General features: G+C 43.6%; 1 protein-coding gene across 1 annotated transcript; it reads left to right on the forward strand.

Annotated features, from left to right (window-relative positions):
• The first annotated feature begins 688 nt into the window (after positions 1–688).
• On the forward strand, positions 689–25679 carry PPTC7 (protein phosphatase targeting COQ7). Its single transcript, XM_069960818.1, has 6 exons — positions 689–1167; positions 14446–14625; positions 21016–21214; positions 22267–22390; positions 23422–23551; positions 24479–25679. Exons 1-6 carry the CDS (start codon positions 966–968, stop codon positions 24535–24537), a joined length of 894 nt encoding a protein of 297 aa, XP_069816919.1. The 5' UTR covers positions 689–965; the 3' UTR covers positions 24538–25679.
• The last annotated feature ends 445 nt before the right edge of the window (positions 25680–26124 follow it).

The raw sequence follows: 26124 nt of genomic DNA on the forward strand, positions 1-26124 counted from the left end.
ATGGACAAATAAAGCACTTATGCCTGGTGTCAACGAAAATTATAGTCTGTAAGCTCCAATGAGCAGGTTTATATTTTGTATTTTTGTTAATTTTATTTATTATGTTCTTATTTATTCCAATTTAACTGCATATTATGTATATGCATAGAAAAAGAAAAAAGCGCTGCGGAATCTGTTGGTGCTATACAAATAAATTTATTATTATTTATTATTATTATTATTATTATTCTGCCAACTCATAATTTCCTCCAATTCCTGACATGGACAGAGGTGGCAGCAGAGAGCACTGTGTCAGACTGGAAAGAATACACTACTTCCTGCAGGACATACAGCAGCTGATAAGTACTGGAAGACTGGAGATTTTTAAATAGAAGTAAATTACAAATCTGTTTAACTTTCTGAAACAAGCTGAAGGAAAAAGATTTTCACCGGAGTTCCCCTTTAAGAACAATCCACCCTGTACATTCCCTTTAAAGGTATTTTCCATCTTCCTCCAGCGATAAGTTTCCCCTCTCTCATGTGATGTCCGCACGGAAATAGCTTCCTTCTATAATATACAGCCCATGGAAACCCTGCCACACACGGAGCCGCTCCGGGATCAGCTGATCCGCTCTGGCAGCCGCCGCAGATCGCCGTAACCTACTGCGGGGAATCCTGGTGACGCGCGATGACGTCAGCCGGTCACGTGCCCGACCGCAGTTGCCTCCCTCCTCCGGCCTCCTGAGTGTCAGTGCGGTCCAAGATGGCGGCAAAGGTCGAGCGGACTCTGGAGAACCGGCACTGAGTACGGACTACGACACACCGACAGCGTCCCCCGGGGGCGCGGTGTGAGGAGAGTCCCGTACGGAGGCCTGTGAGGAATAAAACACCGAGGGGAAGTGGTGAGAGAGCGGCGCGTGTCCTTGAGGAAGGAGCGGGGCGACACGGAGGAGGAGGGCAAGAGGCACGGGGCACCGTCCGGGGCCATGTTCTCCGTTCTGTCGTACGGCAGGTTGGTGGCCCGAGCCGTACTGGGCGGTCTATCGCAGACGGACTCCCGGGACTACAGCCTGGTCACCGCCAGCTGCGGATTCGGTAAAGATGCCCGGAAGGGGATCCTGAAGAAGGGGATGTGCTACGGGGACGACGCGTGCTTCATAGCCCGGCACCGGACGGCGGATGTCCTGGGTGAGTGAATAAGCGGTACCGCAGCTAGTGTGTACGGGGGCAGACGACTCTGTGTGTGGTGATCGTATGTGTATAGAGAGGAGTCACGTGACCTGTACGCACCGTGGGAATAGGCTGATAACAGAGAACAGTAGAATGTAGTCACTATAGCCGGACAGGGCTCCGGGATGGGAGGGGGAGCGACTCTTGGCCCTCCAGCTGTTGCAAAACTACAATTACCATCATGCCTGGACAGCCTTCGGCTGTCCAGGCATGATGGGAATTGTAGTTTTGCAGCAGTTGCAGCTTGATACCTGCAGTTTACTTTATGGCTTTGGCCTCAGCTGTTGCAAAACTAAAACATGCAACCTCTGGGCATGCTGGGAGTTGTAGTTTGCTTACAGATAGTGTATAGTCTTAAGCGTTGGCCTGTTAAGGAAAGAGTCTACTTCTAGAACAGCAGCGCCGCTTCTGTTTGCAGGTTGTGTTTGGTATTGCAGCTCACTTTAGCTCCTGCGAAAATGTATTTATTTCAAATCGACTGATGCTAGAAAGTTATATAGATTCGTAATTTACTTCTATATAAAAAAAAAAATCTCCAGTCTTCCAGTACTTATCAGCTGCTGTATGTCCTGCAGGAAGTGGTGTATTCTCTCCAGTCTGACACAGTGCTCTCTGCTGCCACCTCTGTCCATATCAGGAACTGTCCAGAGCAGCAGCAAATCCCCATAGAAAACCTCTCCTGCTCTGTAGACTGGAGAGAATACATCACTTTATGCAGGACATACAGCAGCTGATAAGTACTGGAAGGCTGGAGGTTTTTAAATAGAAGTAAAATACCAGTTGATCTGAGAAAAAAAAATTTTTTTTGACAGTTCTCCTTTAAAATTGTTTGTTTTATCAAAACCAAGAGTGGAACCAACACAGAGTAAAACTAATGGAAAGATTCGTAACCTCTATTTAAAAATCTCCTGTCTTCCAGTACTTATCAGCTGCTGTATGTCCTGCAGGAAGTGGTGTATTCTTTCCAGTCTGACACAGCGCTCTCTGCTGCCACCTCTGTCCATGTCAGGAACTGTCCAGAGCAGCAGCAAATCCCCATAGAAAACCTCTCCTGCTCTGTACAGTTCCTGACATGGACAGAGGTGGCAGCAGAGAGCACTGTGTCAGACTGGAGAGAATACACCACTTCCTGCAGGACATACAGCAGCTGATAAGTACTGGAAGACTGGAGATTTTTAAATAGAAGTAAATTAAAAATCTGTATAACTTTCTGACACCAATTGATTTATGATATATATATTTTTGCTGGAGTACCCCTTTAAGCTGAGATGCAATACCTGGCACATCTGATGAGAAGGTGTGGCGCTGTTCCCTGGGAAATGTTCTGGTGTCCCCCCCCCCTTGTGGTGTTTCTTTACCTGAGCTTATAATATTAATTGGACTTAGGATCTGACGCTTTGGTCGCTCTGATGTTTGTGGTGACCTTGTAGGTTATATTGAGGTCATAGGTCCCCGGCGCGGGAAGTCGCTTTGTAGTGTGGCCTCTGCACTGGATGTCAAACTCGGGCCCTTCAGCTGATGCAAAACTACAACTCCTATCATGCCTGGACAGCTGAAGCTTTCGCTCTCATCATCCTGGCATGATGGGAATTGTAGTTTTCCAACAGCTGGAGGGCCTGAGTTTGACCCCAGTGTGTAGAACTACAATCCCCTGAGCATGCTGGGAGTTGTAGTTCGGTTACAGGTTGGGGAGCACTGCTCTAATACATCATACATTATATATACATATATCCTTGGTGCACACTCAGTGCTGACTTGTTTGAGTACGATCCCTCCGATACTCGATGTCCTTGACTTGTACATTGTGATAGTTACCTCCTCGCTGTGACATTGACGGCCGTGTAGTCGTGCAGAGGACACAGGACAAGGGCTGGTACTCCATGTCCTGACCTCCTCCTGGCATCACACCCAGCCCTTACCTGCTGGAGGAAACTGATCTGAACAGGATCCGGCCCTTGTGCACGTTCAGAGACGCTTTGCTTCAGTCTGGTGGAACTCGCTTGTGCTGCCTCAGAGCTTCATTACATGGATATGTCTAGCTGTGGCACAAGGCTCATACTGTCCCCGCTGCTACCGCCCACCTGGCCGCCAGGATGAATATGATAATATATCTGTAGTATTTAGATATACATTTGGTGTGTGTGTGTATGTATGTGTGTATATATATATATATATTAGTACCCCGCCATTGTCCTGGAGGAAGCCACCACTTCCCTCTAACCACTTAGGTCAGTATTAAAGGGGCTGTCCAGCGAAAATATTTTTCTTTCAAATCAACTGATATCAGAAAGTTATATAGATTTGTAATTTACTTCTATTAAAAAATCTCAAGTCTTCCCATACTTATTAGCTGCTGTATGTCCTGCAGGAAATGTTTTAGTTTCAGTCTGACGCAGAGCTCTCTGCTGACATCTCTGGTCGAGACAGGAGCTGTCTAGTAGTACAAAGTACTATGTCTGCTTGTGGGCACCTCCCATATACTACTATCTAATAGTAATGTTACAGGGCGAGAAGAGGCTAAAGAGGATCTGATAGAGATGAATTCTGGGTGTCTGCAAAAATGTGTCGACAGAAAATGACTTATTGTTTCATGTTAAATATATTTTTAAAGAATTGTTTTTGTAAAAAAATTTTCAACTTTACATTTTTCTATATGTTGTAAAATAATCCTGACATTTTGCAGTTCTCGTTCTCACCACTGGGGCTGAAACTAAGTAGAGATTTCCTGTTGTCTGTGGTGATAAGAGGAGGCTGCCATAAAGCAATCTGTACAGCATTGCAGCGTCATGTGACACCAGTAGATGGAGAAGACAATAGCAGCTCCCTGCCACAGGTCACAGAGTGTGCTCAGTAATGTTTTACATTCATCTCAAGGGGACAGAGTCTGTCTATTGTCGTCTATGTCCATGAGTCTGCCTATTGCATGGCATAACAGTCCAGGGTAAGCGACTGGTGACCTGTCCTGTCAGCACTCGCTTCCTCCTTCTTCCCTGTGTGCTATTACAGACAGCGAGCAGCAGGGACTGACCGGACTAGCCTTACATTGTTCAGGCAGCACATTGATGTCAGCTGCACAAATCTTGCTCTTACAGCATGCAGAAAGATCAGGATCAGCCGACACCGCGCATGTCGCAGATTGTTGCCTTTCAACATGTCCTATTACATTAGATGGTAACTATAGTCATTTAGTGTAATGGGACCTTTAGGCCTTAGTAGATGAGCAGTCTGGTGCCTCTACTGTCTGTAATAACACACAAGGCAGAGGTTGATGGCGTCCTGCTGTGCTTCTGGGCCCCTTTGTTCTATGAGGTTATTGTATTTTCTGCTATCCTCTATACAGCAGATGTGAGAACAGCTGCGGCGGTCCTTACAATACGTTACACCTGGATTTACCAGTGTGCATTGAAGTATCTGTAACACACAGATAACGTCCTCTGACGGCCCTGTGATTAAATACTGTAACATGTTACATACTACAAGGCGAGTGCAGACTAATATGGTGTCTCTTCCCATAGGGAGAAGATAGAAAGTTCCTTCTGTTCTGGGAAATACAAGCCGGGTGCCATCATACTGCCAGTGCAGGGTTAAATATTCCCCATGTATCAGTATCCCAGGGAGTGTATGTAATAAACCACAGAACCACTGAGACAGAACTGTATTGTCCTAAGCAGATTGAGTCGCCTTGGAGCCACTCAAAACAATGGCCGCATATGACTCCTCCTTTAAAAATATTTGTTCTTTTAAATCAACTGGTGCCAAAGATTTGTAATTTACTTCTATTAAAAATTTTGTAAATCTTCCAATACTTATCAGCTGCTGTATGTTTATTTGTTTGTGTTTTTATCAAATGTATATTTAAATTTGTTTGTGTTTTATGAAAACCAGGAGTGGAACCAACACAGAGTAAAACTAATGGAAAGATTTGTAACTTACTAAATCTCCAGTCTTCCAGTACTTATCAGGTGCTGTATGTCCTGCAGGAAGTGGTGTATTCTTTCCAGTCTGACACAGTGCTCTCTGCTGCCACCTCTGTCCATGTCAGGAACTGTCCAGAGCAGTAACAAATCCCCATAGAAAACCTCTCCTGCTCTCCAGACTGAAAAAAAAAAAATACACCATTTCCTGCAGGACGTACAGCAGCTGATAAGTACTTTAAGACTTGGGGTTTTTTAACAGAAGTAAATTGCAAATCTCTGGCACTTTCTGGCTCCAGTTGATTTGAAAGAATTTTATTTTATTTTTTTGCTGAACAACCCCTTTAAGGATCAGGAGCGCTGTGGGTAATAGAGCAGTTAGTGCCAGGAAAATCCAGTTTTACACAGACCTTGGCGGAATACAATAGTCTGCAGTACCTGCACATGGCTGCTCTTATGCACAGCGTCCCAGCCTTCTGTTCTCACCATGTCATGTTACACAGACTGCAGGGACATTGGTCGGATGGGTTCTTAGATTACTCACATTACTCCCATTTCAGTTTGAAAGGGAATTTCTGATTCCATGGAAGTTGTTAAAGGGGTTTACCATAAAGGACACTTGAGTGAGGAGTTTGAATTGGGCAGCGGCCGCACGTGTGCTTCAGTCTGACATGTAAGTGCCGCCTCGGCCTGGAGCACATGACATCAGGATCCTGTGGAAATGTGATGCGGACGTGTATGAGTACAGGCCCCCATTGACTGCAATGGCCCAGTAGTCACTACCTTCAGGTAATGTCCAAGGGTACATGTATTTGTGCATTGAGCGGTGGAACCCCCAGTGATCAGACGGTTCCCACAACTCTTAACCATCACACACGCTGCATCCAGCATGCATTGCGGCATCGTTGAAGGAAACGTCCACTCTGATCAGTGCATGTAGAAATGGGCCGGACCTCTGTCTTATACTGATCATGTTATGAGTTGATTGGGGTCGGCCCATTTGTTAGCTGGAGCTGGGATACTTGTATGGGGGTGGGACCCAAATACCCTCACTCTTCTGTAATCTGCCCCGTTTAGCCCTCATCTTCCCCCTGTGTATGATAGATCCTGTGTCCTTCCTCTTGGCCGTTCTTTACTGTGTGATCTTCCTCTAGTATATGAGCTGTGATCATGCTGCCTGCTTATATTGTGTTATGTAATACACTTATTGGATTGTTTCCTCAGCCGGCTCTCAAGTAGTTTAACAATAGTCATTTCCATTTCAAGCTTTAAAAGAGAACCCCAGCAAAAAAAAATCTTTAAAATCAACTGGTGTCAAAGTTATTTAGATTAGTACTACTACTGAAAAATCTCCAGTCTTCCAGTACTTATCAGCTGCTGTATGTCCTGCAGGAAGTGATGTATTTTTTCCAGTCTGACATGGCGCTCTCTGCTGCCACCTCTGTCCATGTCAGGAACTGTCCAGAGCAGGAGAGGTTTTCTATAGGGATTTGCTGCTGCTCTGGACAGTTCCTGACATGGACAGAGGTGGCAGCAGAGGGCACTGTGTCAGACTGGAGAGAATACACCACTTCCTGCAGGACATACAGTAGCTGATAAGTACAGCAAGATAGGAGATTTTTAAATAGAATTAAATTACAAATCTGTTTAACTTTTACTCCATTTGATTTGAAGGGAAAAAAAGTTTCTCTGGAGTTCCCCTTTAAGTGTTGGCCAGTAAAGTTGCAGGTAGCACAGCACTGTTGGTATAGAGTGTGGTGAGGTGTCGGTGTCTCTTGCGCTCTTGGTTCTTTTCTCTGTTAATAACCGGAGTGGTGACCGTCAGGCAGATGGATAGTAATGTCACATCCCGAGGAGATCGGTGACCGCTCCTCTTCCTGCAGTGCACGCTGTGTTCTTGTTTCCTTCTTACAAGCCTTCGGTTTTGGATAAAATAATGTTTCTGTACAGGAATGGGGTGTGGAGCCTCAGAAAATAAAGTGACTCACTTCACGGTGGAAATCTTCTTCTTCTTCTTTTCTGGGCCTCGTGCGTTTTTCCACAGTCCGGTGACTCATCCCGGAGAACAATTCTCTGATTTCAGTTTTGCCTTATACGGGATCAGTGCGGTGTATAGGCGGATGGTACAGGGACGCAGCATAGGAGAGCAGCACAACCAACACTTCTCAGGGCTGCTCTCTCTCTCTCTTTCTTTTTCTTTCACTCTTTCTTTTCTTCTTTCTTTCTTTCTTTCTTTTTCTTTCTTTTTCTTTCTTTCACTCTTTTTTTCTTTCTTTCTTTCTTTTTCTTTCTTTTTCTTTCTTTCACTCTCTTTCTTTCTTTCTTTCTTTTTCTTTCTTTCTTTCTTTCTTTCTTTCTTTTTCTTTCTTTCTTTCACTCTTTTTTTTCTTTTTCTTTCTTTCTTTTTCTTTCTTTCTTTCACTCTTTTTTTTCTTTTTCTTTCTTTCTTTTCTTTCTTTTTCTTTCTTTCACTCTTTTTTTTCTTTTTCTTTCTTTCTTTCACTCTTTTTTTTCTTTTTCTTTCTTTCTTTTCTTTCTTTTTCTTTCTTTCACTCTTTTTTTTCTTTTTCTTTCTTTCTTTCACTCTTTTTTTTCTTTTTCTTTCTTTCTTTTCTTTCTTTTTCTTTCTTTTTTCTTTTCTTCTTTCTTTCTTTCACGTGGCTTCTCGCTCTCCACGTGGCCGCTCTCTCGCTCTTCACGTGGCCGCTCTATCGCTCGCTCTCCACGTGGCTGCTCTCGCTCTTCACGTGGCCGCTCTATCGCTCACTCTCCACGTGGCTGCTCTCGCTCTTCACGTGGCCGCTCTATCGCTCGCTCTCCACGTGGCTGCTCTCGCTCTTCACGTGGCCGCTCTATCGCTCGCTCTCCACGTGGCTGCTCTCGCTCTTCACGTGGCCGCTCTCGCTCGTGCTCTCTTTCCTCTCGTGGCTGCCCGCACACCCTTCCCCTCTCTTCTCGTGGCTGCGCTCTTTCTCGCTCTCTCTCTCGCTCTTCACGTGGCTGCTCGCTCTCTTGCTCTTTCTCTCGCTTTCTCTTGCTCTTTCTCTTGCTCTTTCTCTTGCTCTTTCTCTTGCTCTTTCTCTTGCTCTTTCTCTTGCTCTTTCTCTTGCTCTTTCTCTTGCTCTTTCTCTTGCTCTTTCTTTCTCTCTCTCTCTCTCTCTCTCTCTCTCTCTCTCCTCGTGTTTGTAGCTATGTGTGGTCACTATGTTCTGGCTTCTGAGGTTTTCAGTCTTCATACAATTGTACATCGATACTCTTAGAGCTGTGAAGGTGACAACGTGACACTTTGTTGGCTGCTACTCAAGATCCTCCAGTGTAGAGAGAGGTCATGGGAAGGAGATCAGTGTTAGAAATAGGAGACTGTAAAGGTAGGAAGAAGCAGGACAGCGGTAAAAGATCACAAGCAATCACATTGTTACACTATGGCATGGTCGCGCAATACGCTGAATGACTGCTGTAAAAGGGGAACTCCGGATAATAAACGTTTAACCCTGTTCAATCCCCACCGATAATCTAAGCTTGTGTGTAATAGGTTTCTATTACATGAATTGGCCCATTTGTCTGCAGCTCATCCTGACTCACACCCTGAAGCTGCTAAATACCCACACTGCTTGGTCCACTGTCTCCACTCCTCTGTCCTCCCCCTCCCTTCTGAGACAGAGGTCACATGATCTGTCTTTTTTTGTCAGGCAAGCTGTAACACCTTATCTGTAACCACTGACATCACACAGTGATCACCTGACAAATGGAGAGGAAACAACAGCCTCTCCTGAGCAGTATAGGGGAAAGGAGACACTGTTTCATCTCACGTACAGCCATTGGTGAACACAAGGGGGCGTGGTTTGGGCCTCATGTTCACTAGCACGTGTCAATGCTGTTTCAGGTTGTTACTGACACGACGGTTTGCTGATACTTTGTGGTGCCCCTGTTAAACACTTTGGGGGAGACTTATCCAACATGGTGAAAAGTGAAGCTGGCTCAGTTGCCCCTAGCAACCAATCAGATTCCACCTTTCATTTTCCAAAGAGTCTGTGAGGAATGAAAGGTGGAATCTGATTGGTGGCCGGGGGCGACTGAGCCAGTTTCACTATACACCATGTTTGATAAATCTCCCCCAGTGTCTGCAGAACGGACGGCATAGCAAGTTATTAGTATAGTCTGGAATTTACGTGAACCCCTTAAACTCCCCCGCACTGTACTATGGTGAAATGACGTGTGAGGTTTGTTATGTTTGTCCTGTAGATACTTACCTCCTGGCAGTCTGGGAATTGCAGTAATTTTTAACCTACCTTTTGGCAAATCCCTCTTTTTGCTTTTACCTTATGAAAAGCTCCTCAAGGTTATTTCCGGTTAACTAGGGATCCATGCTCTGTGTGTCTGCATAGGAGTCCCTGACCCCTCAGAGTCTTTAAAGGGGTACTCCAGCAAAAAAAAAAAGTCTAGAAAATTGTATAGATTTGTAAATTACTTCTGTTTAAAAAAAAAAAAAAAAAAAAAAAAGAGAGGTAAGCTGGTGCAAGACTGCTTTGGTGCCAGCTTATTGCTCTGAGAACAAAAGGGTTGGACATTGAAATTCACCAGTATAAAGGGGTTAGTATAAGGGTTACGGGCACCTTTACATTCATGTAACATTGAAGACTGCTTTCCATATCCGGTTGTTTGTTTGTTTTATATAGGATTGATGTTGATGCATGCTAAGGGCCCTATTCCACTGGACGATTATCGTTTGCATATCATTAACGATTAACGATCGCAAACGACCACTATTGCGAAAGACCTGAAAACGTTCACTCATTTCCATTGAACGATAATCGTTACTTATGATCGTAATTGCGATCGTTTTTTCTTCGCTATTTATTCGCTATTGCATTCGTATCTATTGCGAACGACCGAACGATGTCTTATTCAACGCGAACGATTTGCGAACGAGCAACGATAAAAATAGGTCCAGGTCTTATAAAGCGATCAACGATTTCTCGTTCGGTCGTTAATCGTTAACTGCATTTCAACCGAACGATTATCGTTTAGATTCGAACGATTTAACGATAATCTGAACGATAATCGTCCAGTGGAATAGGGCCCTAAGGCTTGAAGGGAGACAAACCTTTATACCGCTATTTGTTCCTGGTTTTGTACGTTCGCCTCAGGACAGGGTGTCGGCTAGTGTTGCAATCTGTCATTTCATTGTCTTGGTGTATCTGTCTCCCCGTTCTTCTTAGAGCTCTTAGGCCTCAATGACATCAGGGCCCCAACTTCTAGTGCAATGGGCCCCACTGACTGCTCTGAACGTATCCTCTTCATATACAGCTGACAGGTGTGGTCGACCATGATTCTAATCCCGCAATGAAACTGACTGTAAAGAAAGGTGGAATCTGGCGTGACCCTGATCTCTGCAGTCACAGGATAGGGGCCCAATGAACATCCTACAGACCCAGGGTCACAGGTAACTGCATTTGACGCTTTAAAGGCCAATTTTTTTCCCTTTTCTTTCAAATCAAGTGATGTCAGAAAGTTATATAGATTTGTGATTTACTTCTATTTAGGAATCTCCAGTCTTCCTATACTTATCAGCTGGTGTATGTCCTGCAGAAAGTAGAGTAGAGTAGAAAACCTCTCCTGCTCTGGACAGTTCCTGACATGGACAGAGGTGGCAGCAGAGAGCACTGTGTCACATTGGAGACAATACACCACTTCCTGCAGGACATACAGCAGCTAAGTACTGGAAGACTGGAAATTTTTTAATAGAAGTCAATTATAAATCTGTATGACTTTCTGACACCAGTTGATTTGAAACCTTTTTCCCCAGAGTACCCCTTTAAATGTCAAATGCGGTAACTTGTGGCCATTGGTCTGTAGGCTGTTCAGCTAGTGCATAGAGGTATGATGTTGGGGTATAGTGTTGGGATTGTGCTGGCGTGTTGTCTGTGTATATAATCCCCCCCCCCTTAGTGTTAATCTGCCCTCTTGACTAATCCCCGCCGTTCTGCATCAGATCTACAGACCTATAAATACGATGTGACATGCTCTTACTAGCTGGTGTCATTTGTTAATGGACGACACCTTTTTCTGTCGGCCGTCATTGTCCGTTTGTCCGCTTTCTCTCAGATTGTTGGATCCCGAGGCGGCTCCGGCAGCTGATCCGGAGTATTCCGCAAGTTACATGGTGGACATGACCTGTATACGGATCCCTTCCTTGTGTCTATGAGCAGGTGGTTAAAGGTTGAGCTCTAATTTTTGGTAGAATCTGCTTAATCTGAGCAGCCGGTGGACTGGCCGCATGTTCCACACAGATTACAGGGTTCAGAGCCGGGTCACCGCAACAATCCCATCCTCAGCCTGTTAGGGCACCTGAAGGACGAGGCGCTGCGGGAAATGTCTATTGTATTTTCCCCTCAGATAGATAGCAATAGTCGTCAGCACCGCAGCGCCAGGTGCAAAGTAGTGTCTCATTCCATCCGAAGTGCATGAAACGTTAGTGTTATCAGGCGTGCTTTATAATGACTCTGAGAGATGAAACACTGCAACATTTCATGCACTTCTGATGGAATGAACCATCACTTTGCACTTGACGCTGCTGTGCTGAGGACTTTTGCTATATATTAAAGGGGTCCCCGGCCAAGGGACTTTCTTTGCCAGCACCTGTATCATCTATGAGGAGGGACGGCTCTTCTTGGAACTAAATATATATATATATAATTAGTTTGTGTGTTACACGCTGACTCTATAGAATAATCTCATTGAAAGCTTCTTTGTCCTTTTTGTTAAGTAAAATGATACCACATGGAGGAACTTGACAGCTTTTGTATGACAGCTGCTTTGCTGAAAGGACCCAATACTGACTGTGCATTCTCTTATGCTGTACAGATTTTTTAAAATACATTACTTTAATAGTTATTACTTTGCAATAAAAAAAATTAGGGGTACTCTATTTTTTTTTTTTTTTTTTTTTTTAGTTCAACTGGTGTTAGAAAGTTTTATATGGAGTTGTAATTCTATTTAAAAAAAAAATCATTCTAGTACTTATCAGCTGCTGTATGTCCTGCAGTAAGTGGTGTATTCTCTCCAGTCTGACACAGTGCTCTCTGCTGCCACCTCTGTCCATGTCAGGAACTGTCCAGAGCAGCAGCAAATCCCCATAGAAAACCTCTCCTGCTCTGGACAGTTCCTGACATGGACAGAGGTGGCAGCAGAGAGCACTGTGTCAGACTGGAGAGAATACACCACTTCCTGCAGGACATACAGCAGCTGATAAGTACTGGAAGGTTTGGGATTTTTAAATAGAAGTAAACTACAAATCTGTGTAACTTTCTGACACCAGCTTAATATGTGACCTTTTTTTTTTTTCCCCTGCCTGGAACCTGCACAGCTGCTGCTCTGGACCAGTCCATAGCCGCTTATGCTCAGTGTGTGTGTGTGTGTGTGTGTGTGAGAGAGAGAGAGAAAGGTGCTGAATTATTCAACATCTTAAGGGTAGCTTCACACGTACCGTATCGCTGCGTTTTTGGTGCGATTTTCACATGAAAATCTTGTGAAAATCAAAACGCGCATGTAAAAATCGCACCAAAAACACAGCGATACAGTACGTGTGAAGGCACCCTCAGGGTACAAATACACACAACGTATACGCAGCAGATTTGATGGTGCAGATTCTATGCTGTGTTCAGTTATGTAGATCTAATCTGCTGCGTATCGCAGCAGTAAATACGCTGCGTATACGGTGTGTGGGTTTGTACCCTTAGTGTATAAACACACACTGTAAACGCAGCGTATTTACTGCTGCGATACGCAGCAAATACGCAACAAATACGCAGCAGATTAGATCTAAATAACTGAACACAGCATCAGATCTGCACCATCAAATCTGCTGCGTATACGGTGTGTGTGTGTGTGTGTGTGTGTGTTTGTACCCTTAGGGTATAAACCCACACACCGTAAACGCAGCGTATTTACTGCTGCGATACGCAGCAAATACGCAGCAGATTAGATCTAAATAACTGAACACAGCATCAAATCTGTACCAACAAATCTGCTGCGTATTTGCTGCGTATTTGTTGCGTATCTGCTGTGTATACGGTGTGTGGGTTTGTACCCTTAGGGTATAAACCCACACACCGTATATGCAGCGTATTTACTGCTGCGATACGCAGCTAATACGCAGCAAACTCACAGCAGATTAGATCTAAATAACTGAACACAGTACCAAATCTGTACCAACAAATCTGCTGCGTATTTGTTGCATATCTGCTGCGTATACGGTGTGTGGGTTTATACCCACACACGGCATATACGCTGCGTATTTACTGCTGCGATACGCAGCAGATATGCAGCAGATACGCAGCAGATTAGATCTAAATAACTGAACACAGCATCAAATCTGCACCACCAGATCTGCTGCGTATACGGTGTGTGTGTGTTTGTACCCTTAGGGTGCATTCACACCTACAGGATCTGCAGCAGATTTGATGCTGTGTTCAGTTATTTAAATGAAATCTGCTGCAGAAAATCTGCTGCAGATCCTGTAGGTGTGAACGCACCATTAAGGTGTACTCCGGCTGGGGGCTTTTTTCCGATCTGGCCGGGGCGGAGGTGGCTGCAGCGGAGGTGCCCCCCCCCACCGGAGTGCCCCTTTAACACTCTCTACAGCAATGTCTGTATAAGGTTGTTTTTGTAGAAACCTTTTATAGGGTGCCTTCACACGTGCCGGATCTGCAGAAGATTTCACGCTGCGAGTATGCAGTGAAATTAATTCAGCTGCAGATATGTGACCCGGCCCGAGCATACATTACCTGCTCGACGCCGCAGCTGTGTGAAGATAATGTGTGCTCGGGCCGGGGGTTTGCAGGTGGCCGGAGGTTAAAGGGTCTGAGTCGCATATCTGCAGCCCTGGAGCATACATCACCTGCAAGCAGGAGCCTGGAGCAGGTGATGTATGCTCCGGGCCGGGGCTGCGGGGGTTAAAGGGGCCGGCTTACATATCGGCAGTGGAATGAAAATTCCGCAGCGGATATGTGACCCCTTAGACCTTCACACTACATGGATCCGCAGCGGATTTCACTGCAAACTCACAACGTGAAATTCGCTGTGGATCCGGTACGTGTGAAGGCATCCTTAATGTGTCAGCTTGACAGCAAAAATGGTGGTACTCCAAAGGGTAACGGCAGGTACTAAGAACCTTCATAATGGAACCAACCAGTACATGAACTGGAGAGACAGACTGGGGAAAATAATGTAGAAATGTGTATAATCCGGTGAATGTATATTGGTTACTAATTCTTTAATGCAGTTGTCATTTCTGCCTATTAACCTCTCCCTCTGTTTGCAGGTGTGGCAGATGGAGTCGGGGGATGGAGAGACTATGGAGTTGACCCTTCCCAGTTTTCGGAGACCCTTATGCGCACATGTGAACGTTTGGTTAAAGAAGGACGGTTTGTGCCAACTAATCCTGTTGGGATCTTAACTTCAAGTTACTGTGAGCTGCTCCAGAACAAAGTCCCTTTACTAGGTAAATCCTACAATCCTAATTCCTACAACCAATTTGTTTTATTAATTGTTCCCTGCTATTGTGTGCGTTCCACCTCATTGTGAGACCGTGCTACTGAAGGCCGGGCCAACGTACTGGAAGGGTCCAGTCACACTGCAGTGAAACCCACTGCCATTAAAGTCTATGGCACCCTATTCTTGAAGACACCTGGCTGCCAAGACTTCTGCACTGCCCATTTTCTAGTCACTTGGAAGACATGGTGACTAGTTTTTGTCCAGTTCAGCGTTCTTGAATATTAAAAAAAAAAAAATTGTGGCTTCAGTAACAAAACAATCCCTTTAAACATGTTGAAGGACAATGGTTTTAGAGAGGAATTTAGCTCAAGGTGCGGTATTTAATTAGCGGTGACTGCAGAAGTTGGATGCAGCCCTAGGGAATGCTGGGAAACATAGGTTGTATCCATGTTATCCATGTCCAGACCGTGCTGGGGAAACAATTTTTGCTGTAGTGCTGCCATTGCAGCCACTAAGTGCAGTCACTCTTGGGTCCGGGAGCACACATGCTTCCTGTGTACCGCACCCCGTTTGGTCTTAGACAAGGGCCAGTGAGTAGCCGCTGAGCGGCAAAGCATGACCGTATGCACACTGTTTAGCCCATTTTTTGCATACCCTGCATGTATTTAGGCGTATAGCTTATACATAGCTACGGACCCTTATTCTTGGGTGTGCTTGAACTTTGAATTACAAGCGCTAATCTCCACCACTGTGGTATTGGCGCTGATATACTCCCCTGATGACGCCGCGATAACTAGTGGCAGAAACGCGTTGGGAGAATACGACGCTAACGCATTACATTTGGGGCTTATCTAGCCTCTATATGGTTCATTTATATCTATTTTTGGTTGAGTCCGCACTCCGGATATGCGACTATTCAACCAACTATGTTAAATTTGTAACTAGGTGATGGGTACACAATTTGTGGTGTTTATTAATCATCATAATTAAAAGTTACGTTTTAGGCACCTTCCCTCTTTTTCTTTATGTATCCATGTTTTTCAGACTACATCCAACTACATCCAACTTCTGCAGCCACTGGTAATCAAATGCAGCATGTTGCAGTTCAGACTGCGCGCTCGAGTTGCGCTCATCTTCTTTTTTTTTTTTTTTTTTGGTACAGATAGGAATGGCCGTGCCTCTTCTCGGCTGTGCTGGCTTCCTTCCCTGGAGGGTTATACTTGTATATAACTATATCCCACCAGGGACGGAAGCCGGCACAGTTCATAGTAATGTCCCTCAGTACTGAACCAATGACCTTTCTAGGAAAATGTTTAATAAGTAAATACATATAAAAATTACATCCCATTTTATATTACAGCATATTTTATATGAGAATATAATGTAATATTTATATTATAGTCTACTAAATTGAGTCTGGGGGGGGGTCTAGCTTACATGATGGACATCCTGTAAATAGTATATACTTCTAGAAAGGGGATAGGGAACCTTGGCTCTCCAGCTGTTGCAATACTACACCTTCATCATGACTGGACAGCTAAAGCTTAAGCTGTCGAGGCATGATGGGAGTTGTAGTTTTGCAACAGCTGGAGATCCAGGGTTTCCTACCCCTGTGACTCCTGAGGTTTTCTGGCAGATGCTCTGTGTAATGTCACTTCACATCATAGTGATACAAAGCGCTAGAACTTGACAAATCCAACCTAGACATGAGTCAGCCCAAACAGTGAGGTGCTAAGAAACCTCTGTGCTGATAGCTATCTAATATGCCTGCGCGTACGCATTGGTAAAGAACTAAAGCCATAGCATGTCTGTCCTGTATATGATTCCTGATGATCAGGAGAATAAGGAGGCCTCTGCACTTATATGCTGCAGGCCACCGCTGTAAAGAGGATGCAGCATGGCTCGTCCTTTCTAAGGAATGGTGGGGCGCCCATTGGTCATAAACTGATGGCATATCCCGGTGAGATCAGTTTTATTTAGAGGGGAATACTGCTTAAAGGGGGTGGTCCGGCAATTTATCTTTTAAATTAACTGGTGTCAAAATTTACTTCTGTTTTTTTCTTTAAAAAAAAAATCTTCCAGTACTTATCAGGTGATGTATGCCCTGCAGGAAGTGGTGTATTCTCTCCAGTCTGACACAGTGCTCTCTGCTGCCCCCTCTGTCCATGTCAGGAACTGTCCAGAGCAGGAGAGGTTTTCTATGGGGATTTGCTGCTGCTCTGGACAGTTCCTGACATGGACAGAGGTGGCAGCAGAGAGCACTATGTCAGACTGGAAAGAAGACACCACTTCCTGCAGGACATGCAGCAGCTGATAAGTACTGGAAGACTGAAGACTTTCAAACAGAAGTAAATTACAAATTTTATATAACTTTCTGACACCAATTTATTTGAACAAATATTTTTCTCCCTGGAGTTCCCCTCTAACTTTCAGCATATGCAATGTCTGCTGAAGACGTTCCTTCTGTATGTGTGTGAACAAAACAATACACACATATATTAAAATACATTTTTCATTCTCCCTTTTTTTTTTTTTTTTTCTGAAGCTGAAATGTATCTGGTGGTCTCCTGCACGTCTTGTGATATCTAATGTAAAGGTCAGACAGGAGCAGCGTGTACCAGGATCCATTTTATGAGTTTCCAAGTATAGGAGATCATATTAATAACTCACAGGACAAGACGGATGGGTTTTTAATGCAGAAAGAGACTGCTGGTTGCTGCGCCTTGTGTCTGAACAGGTTTAGCTGACCTTCCAAGTGGAACTTAAGGAGCATGTGGATGTGAAGCAAGCAGAAACCTGATGCCGGGTCATTGTAAAATATAGAAACACAGCAAGAACCCATCAGCCGCGCAAGTTATTCTAGTCATGCAGTGTAATGAGGCGTCTTAAGACCAGATTCACAAAATATTTCTTCCTACAAAAGTCTTATTTTTTTGTAATGTTAACCCATTGGAGATCGGTTCCAAGAAATGAGGGTGGCTCCTGCTGCCAGAACCCGTCTGACTTTTATATCGGCAGCGTGGACAGAGGGTTGTCCCACAGTCAATGTTGCGTTTCCTCAGATAGAAATGTTACCAGGTACTGCTGTTACATACTGGTTATGGTCCCTCTCAGAACATCTGTCTAGTGTGTCCATTAATCGTGGTCGCACATGCTCAGTAGCTCAGTACCGTAACACAGATTCTTCTCCATGGGGGATGGGATAATTTCTGCCGAAACAATGAGAAAATGCCACTTCTAGTGTGCGTATATTCTTATATACGTCTATATTCTTACCAGTACTGGACACCAGGTTAATATCCTGAAGGGCCACCCTGTTGCTTCCCTATTTATGTTCCAATACTTGCAACTGAGTGGGACTTAAGGAGTTATCTATCAGGGGGTGTGGTGCTCTCCCCGTCATGGAGGCACCCCGCGGCAACAAGCTAGAGATATCTGACTATCCCGTGTTTTGAGACTCACAACTGAGACTCCACGGACTCTTGTTTTGCATATTTAATATCCTGAAGGGGCAGCAAAAGCATACCTGGGGGTGGTACCATTACTTATATGTACCATGTTTCCCCGAAAAGAAGACTGTGTCTTAGACTTGTTTGCTCCCAAAGATGCACTAGGTCTTATTTTCAGGGGATGTCTTATTTTTCCATGAAGAAGAATTCACATGTCACATGCACAGCAGGGACAGAGCGTACAGTATGGCGGCTTCCGGCCACCAGGGGGAACTCACCACAGCAGACTCGTACAGCACAGCAGGGACAGAGCGTATGGTATGGAAGCTTCTGGCCACCAGGGGGAACTCGCCACAGCAGACTCGTACGGCACAGCAGGGACAGCGTACAGTATGGCGGCTTCTGGCCACCAGGGGGGGCCCACCAAAGTACAGCACAGCAGGGACAGAGCATATGGTATGGGGGCTTCCAGCCACCAGGGGGAGCCCACCAAAGCACACCCGCACAGCAGGGACAGAGCTGTTGGACTGGCTACTCAGCTAGTCAGTGAGTCCAAAACCTTAATTAGCATAAATATACACCTTAATAGTACAGAAACTGTGCCGAGGATAAAAGTAAGAAACTTGCCTTCATCCTCTGCGCCCTATGCGCTATAGGGACATATCAGCAGATTAGACGCTTCCAACCTGCTGTTTTTTTTCCATGTAAATGTAAGTATCAGAGCTGAAGTCATGTCTGCAGCATCCACTTCTTGGCATAGATTTCAAGCTAGGACATAAAGAATAGTTCATCCCAGGTGCATGTACCCAAAGTAGGTGTAGTAGGGGCCAGATAGTCAATATTGACAAGCATAGTCAATCTATATGTTTATTTTTGTGGGGAAATTTTATTAGTATTGTGAGTATTTCTAAAATGTACCGTGATACTGTCATTTGCAGTTCAGTGGTCGCAGACAGGGTCATGGTACAACTGAATATATGCCAAATTTGCTGCTTAATCAGGGTTGCAGGAAACTGAGCAGCTTCATGATATCACAATGACAATAAAATAATGTGGATTATAATCCCTCATGAGCACAGTCCTCTCTCCCTATGTACCAATCTATCATTTATTTGATTCATGTTTTCTTTCTGTATGTTAACCCTTATCATATGTACAGTGCACTGGAATCAAAGGCACTTTTAAAATAAATAGAATGGGAGCAGTAGAAGTGGAAGGGTAGAGACAGGAAAATGTAGCCTTAAAGGGGTACTCCAGGGATCCCCAAAAAAAAAAAAAAACACTAAACAGGTGCACTTCCCGATCCCCCACTGATTGTCACTTTTCCCACTTGTCTATGCTGCTCCTAGCCCTCCATTCACACTTTTACATATGATCCTAGATTTATATCTTGGCAACCGTCAAGGAAACTGATGAGGTGTTACAGCTTGCCTGGCAACAGAAGAGACAGAGATCATGTGACCTCTGTCTCAGGAGGGAGGGGGAGGACATGAGTGGAGACAGTGGGCCAGCAAGTTAGAATTTCCAGCAGTTTCAGGGTGTGGGTCAGGATGTGCTGCAGACAAACTGACCAGTCCATGCAATTACCCACAAGCTTAGATTATGGGTGGGGATTAAACAGGGTCAAAACATACTTAGCCGAAGTTTCCCTTTTAAAGCAACACTCTACCCACAATCTGTGTCTCAGATCTGTCCTGGGGTCTGTTCAGCAGGTGATGCATGCAAACTATCAAGCGCCGAGCGAGAAATCGTTCATTTTGATCTTACAACATGTTCTAAAATCGTCGTTCGCAAAAAATTTGCAGATCGTTCTGTGTAAACAGTCGTTCACCGGTTTTTATTTTTTCCCCCCAATGTGTGATAGGCTTAAGCGATCGCAAAACAAATTTTCCGTACGGTATATCGTTCCGTCAAAACGCTGATCGTTTTTTTTTTTTTTTTTTTAAAAGTTACTTTTAAATCGTTAATCGTACGATCGGGCGAATTATTGTTCCGTGTAAATGCAGCATTAGTGTCTGTGCCCTTGGCCTGCACCGCCCCTCCTCTCTCCTCCCTGCCCTTCTCATCATTAGGAATGCCCCTGGGTAGGATCTCTCTTAATCACCACTTATCACTGCACATGTGCTAGATCGTTAAGGTCCCCTTTACACAGAAAGATTATCTGCCAAAGATTTGAAGCCAAAACCAGGAACAGACTATAAACAGAGATCAGGTCATACATGAAAGCCTGAGATTTCTCCTTTTCAAATCCATTCCTGGCTTTGGCTTCAAATTTTTGGAAGATAATCTGTCAGATAATCTTTCTGTGTAAAAGGGCCCTAAGGCACATGTGTAATAGGAAGAGATCCTACCCAGAGGCATTCCAAATGATAAAGGGTGGGGAGGAGGGATGGAGAGTCGTCGCAGGCCTAGGGCACAGACTATCTGGGCCACGCTAGTTTAACACAGGGCTGCACGTTTGAACATTTTTTTTTATAGGACAATAACTGCATCACCGGCCGAACAGACCCCAGGACAGATCTTGGATTAAAAGCAGCTATCTGATGGTACAAGTGGTTTGTGGGGGGCAGATTGTGGGTACAGAGTCGCTTTAAGTAGAAAGTGGCAATATATTGTAGGAGCAAGCAGACACTTCGACAGAAGAATCCTCCTAAAATCTCAATGAAAATGGTCTAAAATGTGGCCTACATGGAATATCTGAGTATTGGCCCTTCAGCAGCCTAGCTATGCTAAGCTGCTCCTTGTAGGAACGTTCTGTCAAATCTTATGTGAGGAAGGAGGATCTACAAGAAAGCTTGCTGTGTTTGTAATAATTTTTCTGTTCTATGTGCATATTACACGCTTGTTGCACGCTTAATAAACATTACAGGTGCTCACATTTGCTTCAATTGTCGTGTAACCATTAATCTGTGTAAAGACATTATACAGTTTTATTTTTTTCTTTTCAGGAAGTAGCACGGCCTGCTTGGTAGTTCTGGATAGAAGAAGTCATCGTTTACACACTGCAAACTTAGGAGATTCTGGTTTCTTAGTGGTACGAGCGGGAGAGGTGGTACACCGGTCAGATGAGCAGCAGCATTACTTTAACACTCCATTCCAGTTGTCTATAGCGCCACCTGAAGCTGAAGGTGTGGTCCTCAGTGACAGGTGGGTATCCAGTGATGTCTTATAAACATACCAGGGAATGAAATAGAAAGGTGTCCTTTTACTTAGCACAGTACTTCAGTGGTCTGTACTCTTGTCTTGCAGATCTGAGCTCTTAAAATCAGGTGCATTAACATTGTTACTGTTTTCTTTCAAATCAATTGGTCCCAGCAAATGCCAGAGATTTGTAATTTACTTCTATTTAATACTCTCCAGTCTTCCAGTACTTATCAGCTGCTGCATGTCCTGCAGGAAGTGGTGTATTCTTACCAGTCTGACACAGTGCTCTCTGCTGCCACCTCTGTCCATGTCAGGAACTGTCCAGAGCAGCAGAGGTTTTCTGTCGGGATTTACTGCTGTTCTGGACAGTTCTAGACAGGAACCTCTCCTGCTCTCCAGACTGGAAAGAATACACCACTTCCTGTAGGACATACAGCAGCTGATAAGTACTGAAAGGCTTGAGATTTTTTTAATAATAGTAAATTACAAATCTGTGGCACTTTCTGGCAATTATTTTATTTGTGAACAAATTCTTTTATGAAAACCATAATTGTTATAACATCGAGGCTTCAGCTGTGTGTATAAGGATGCTGCACTCATGCCTATAGACTGATCAGCAAGGGTTGGATGGGATTCCTCGATTCCTTGGAGCAGAGCTGTAGGCATGTGATCAGAGCGGTTTCATGTTGCTTTCACATCAGTGTGAAAATATTTCCAGCAGCACAGTGTGTTCCTGCAAAGGAAAGCAACAGTCCACTTGGCAGGGAGCTGTGTGTTAGATGGGAGTGTACAGAAGGCAGACCGTTCATAGGACGTGTGCAGGCCCTGTCCCCCAGCCCCTCCGGCCGCACACAATGCACATTCAGCAGGAGGCTGACCATTGAACTCAACCTTGATATGTAAATGAAGATGTTCCAGCGCACACAATTTAGAGTAGATCAATAATAACAACTCGTATTAGATCACCAATAGTTATAGTATATTGATAATAACTAGTTATAGTAAAACCATCAGATCAGAGGTGTTAATGTTTTTTGGTTTTGTTCTTGTTACAGTCCGGATGCCGCAGACAGTAGTTCATTCGATGTTCAGCTCGGTGACATTATTCTTACAGCAACTGACGGACTCTTTGACAATATGCCGGATTATATGATTCTTCAAGAGTTAAAAAAGTTAAAGGTATGCAGCTTGATGTAGCCGTATGTATGTGCATGCTGGTCCTTTGTGTAGGTAAGGCTGGATTTTACCTTACCTCCCAAAACAATACTGATTCTAACAATTTAGGTTCATGACACAGTGCTCTCTGCTGCCACCTCTGTCCATGTCAGGAACTGTCCAGAGCAGCAGCGAATCCCCATAGAAAACCTCACCTGCTCTGGACAGTTCCTGACATGGACAGAGGTGGCAGCAGAGAGCACTGTCAGACTGGGAAGAAAATACCACTTCCTGCAGGACACACAGCAGCTGATAAGTGCAGGAAGACAGGAGATTTTTAAATAGAAGTAAATTACAAATCTGTATAACTTTCTAAAATTAGTTGATTTGAAAGAAAAAGATTTTTGCTGGCTTGCTCCTTTAATCTAGTCTGCACTGATTCTGTGTAGGGAGAAGCTTTTTAGAGGGTATTAGACAGCCAATGATGCACTTTAAACAGGTGATGATGATGATGATCTAGATTGGTGCTTGTTTAGTATGCCTAATACACAGCTCGATCTGTAGACTTGATCCAGAAATTTCTGCAAACAAAAATCACTTCCAGATCAGTGGGGTTGCTCTGGCTAAAGGCGCATAGATTTTACCAGGCCCTATTTGAAGGTAATTTTACCCAAGCCAGTTATTGGCAGACAGGGACCCTCACTGCTGATAATCGGCCTGTGTAAAGCAATCAACCAAGGAGAAATCCTTTAATTGTATCTTTTGTGTTGGCATTAAAAACCTTGGTAGTCGCCGGCACATCTTCCCATGTACACAGGAATGTGTAGGGGTCTGTCTGTCATGATTGATTGAGCCAACCTCACTGGTCACTGCCGTCCTGGCCTGTAAAAAAAAAAAAAAAAAAGGGCCCAGATCTGTGGGCTGTATATACCCCTGTATATTAGAGTTCAGCACCAATACCTGTAATTGGACTCCGAGCCTGAATCCATGATCTTTCAGTGTATATTAGATTGGTGACATTTTGTACTGATGAATTTTCCCTTTTTTCTCTCCAGAATGCAAACTATGAAAGTATCCAGCAGACGGCACGCAGTATTGCAGAGCAAGCCCATGACCTGGCGTATGATCCCAATTACATGTCGCCCTTTGCACAGTTTGCATGTGACTATGGGCTGAATGTCAGAGGTAAGACTGACCATATCAAATGCAGAGGAAACAACATGGGGTTTTGCATGCTTATCATTTGTGGAAAAAAATGGGCACTTTATAATGATTCTGCATATCTGTACATTTGAGAGATTTGTGTGACTCCGCAGGGGACTGGGACTGTCCACATGACTCCTTATTGGTGACTTGCACCTTGTATTCTAAGAGCCCAATTACATGGAGCGATACTCTGCCCAATTAGGCCAATTTGTTAGATTATTGCTCCGTGTAATAAAGACAACAATCGGCCAAAGACACTATTGTTGGCTGATCAATGTCTTCTATGTTTAAATATCATTGGTCGCCAACCGCGCATCGCTACGTTTATTAGTATTGTGTGGCCGACTGCTGAGGAATGTGTAAAGTAAGATAATAAACTTACCTCACTACACTCCCCGGTGTCGTCCTAGCTTCTCCCCACTTACCTCAGCATAGTGCATCTGTAGTGTGCAATGTATTTTGCATTAAAAAAAAAAAAAAAAAACAATAGGGAAGACAAAAATGAGCTAGGTGATGTCATAAAAATGCAATTGTAATGTGCTCGCCGCAAATTTTGCACTTTTTAGTAGACTTCTATTGGAGTGTCTGTACTGCAGTTGTGAACTACATTACAACCTGTCTTTTTTTTTTTTTTTTTTTTTTTTTTTTTTTTTTCCGGCGTGGATTCCGCACATTTACAGGATGTCAAAATAGCACCATAGAAATGAATGGGTTGCAAAGGAAATACAAAGCAAATACTGATGAAAAGTACTGTCATGTGAACGAGGCCTAAGGCTTGGCAACCATTAGGTGGTTGTCCTTACATAGTCTATAGATATAACTGGTAATATTGAAACCTTTAACTATATAAATGTATATTTTGCGGTTTATACTTACTGTTTTTTTTTTTACTTCTCTGCGTCTTAGGAGGAAAACCGGATGACATCACTGTCCTTCTGTCAATTGTAGCCGAATATACAGACTAAAATGCTTGGAACATCTGCTACAAATTTAGATTATTTTTTTTTCTCTAGAACCCTTGAACTTTGCGTTATGTTGTACTGTATCCTGCTGGCAGGACTGCAATTTTTCAAACAGATTTCATTGGCCAGGAGTGAAAGAATGCTGTCCGCATGTTACAAACCCAGGATGTTATGGAAACCACTACTTTTTTTTTTTTCTTTCTTTTTTTTTAATGGTTGAGCTTTCCTGAAATCATACACTTCTTTACCCAACCAGGAACATCACACAGACATGTTTCTGTATAAAGCTGTGCTTTTTATCAGAACCATGGATTTTGTTCCTGGTTATTTGTTTTGCCAAAAAAAGCACATGTGGAATCCTTAAAAAAAATTGTGATTAGTTAAAAAAAAATAAAAAACAAAATGGGGAAAAATCCAAATTTTATAATTTACCAATTTCTTGTTCTGAAGTTTTAGTCACTGTTTAATTCCCCATCATTTTGCATCCGAGAACCTTGACTAGAAGCCTTTTTATATTCTGAACTGCTGTACTATACGACACAAAGAGTTCCTTCAAATGTTTGTGTTATTTTTAAAACTACTTAACTTAAAGCCATGTTTCTATATGTGTTATATACAGATCTGTATATAATATATATTTTGGGTAACATTTCGTGACTATGCAGTGAAATTCTAGCGGTCACTTAAGGTTTTGGGTGTAACTTTCTTACGTCGGTCACTTTTTAGGACCTTCCGTAATTTAAAGGTTGCAGCTCGAATATTCGGTGGCGCCGATTTCATTGTATTTTATACGCGTGTTGTGTGTAATGTTACCTCAGATTGTATATTAACTTTTTTTTTTTCCTTCATTTTTGTGAAATTGTATATTTGCATACCTATGTTGAGCTTTTATTTAAATGTTAACATGTACCATGTACATGTCATAATGATAGCACATCATGCTTGTAACAGGCATTAAATTCTCAATGAGTTACTCGTGTGTACGCAGTTAAGAAATGTACGTCCTCTCGCTAACTTCGTCCTGCTGTCTACACAAGGTCACCTTGAATGACTTCTGATATTGCCTTAACTGCCCGAACTTGACAAAGCAGGAAAACCAGCAGATGTACTCACAAAAAAAACATGAATTTACAATGGAAATTTGACATTCATTGCAGCTTGCCTTATTGATCCGTGTCAATCGCTCTTTATAAGTAATTGGATTACTATGTCCTTTACACATTTACTGCTATACCTGCTTACTGGTACTTTTTTTGCTTCTTTCTTATAAATTTGGTGTCAGATGAGAGAGAGAACCTCTAAGTCAGAGATGGGGGACCTTCCCTCCAGCTGTTGCAAAACTACAATTGCTATCATGCCTTTACAGCCAAGGCATGATGGGAATTGTAGTTTTGCAACAGCTGGAGGGCCGAAGGTTCCCAATTTCTGTTAAGTCAATTAAGGGTCTGACTATTATCCTGGAGTATAATGTGGGTAAAGTGAAGGTCCAGATTTTAGTATACATGAGCAGTATAGGTATATTGTGCTATGAAGAGGGCTATTGTTCAGTTTCTCCCATTGATGTCTATTGACATGCCAAAACATGGATTA

The sequence above is a fragment of the Dendropsophus ebraccatus genome, chromosome 3, assembly GCF_027789765.1.
Source record: "Dendropsophus ebraccatus isolate aDenEbr1 chromosome 3, aDenEbr1.pat, whole genome shotgun sequence".
NCBI lineage: Eukaryota > Metazoa > Chordata > Amphibia > Anura > Hylidae > Dendropsophus > Dendropsophus ebraccatus.

Excerpts from the sequence above, each read along its gene's own strand:
- PPTC7 (XM_069960818.1), top strand. The coding sequence starts at position 966 with ATGTTCTCCGTTCTGTCGTACGGCAGGTTGGTGGCCCGAGCCGTACTG. Across the intron at positions 22,391-23,421 it reads AAGAGTTAAAAAAGTTAAAG|AATGCAAACTATGAAAGTAT; the intron begins GTATGCAGCTTG and ends TTTTCTCTCCAG. Across the intron at positions 23,552-24,478 it reads CTATGGGCTGAATGTCAGAG|GAGGAAAACCGGATGACATC; the intron begins GTAAGACTGACC and ends TCTGCGTCTTAG.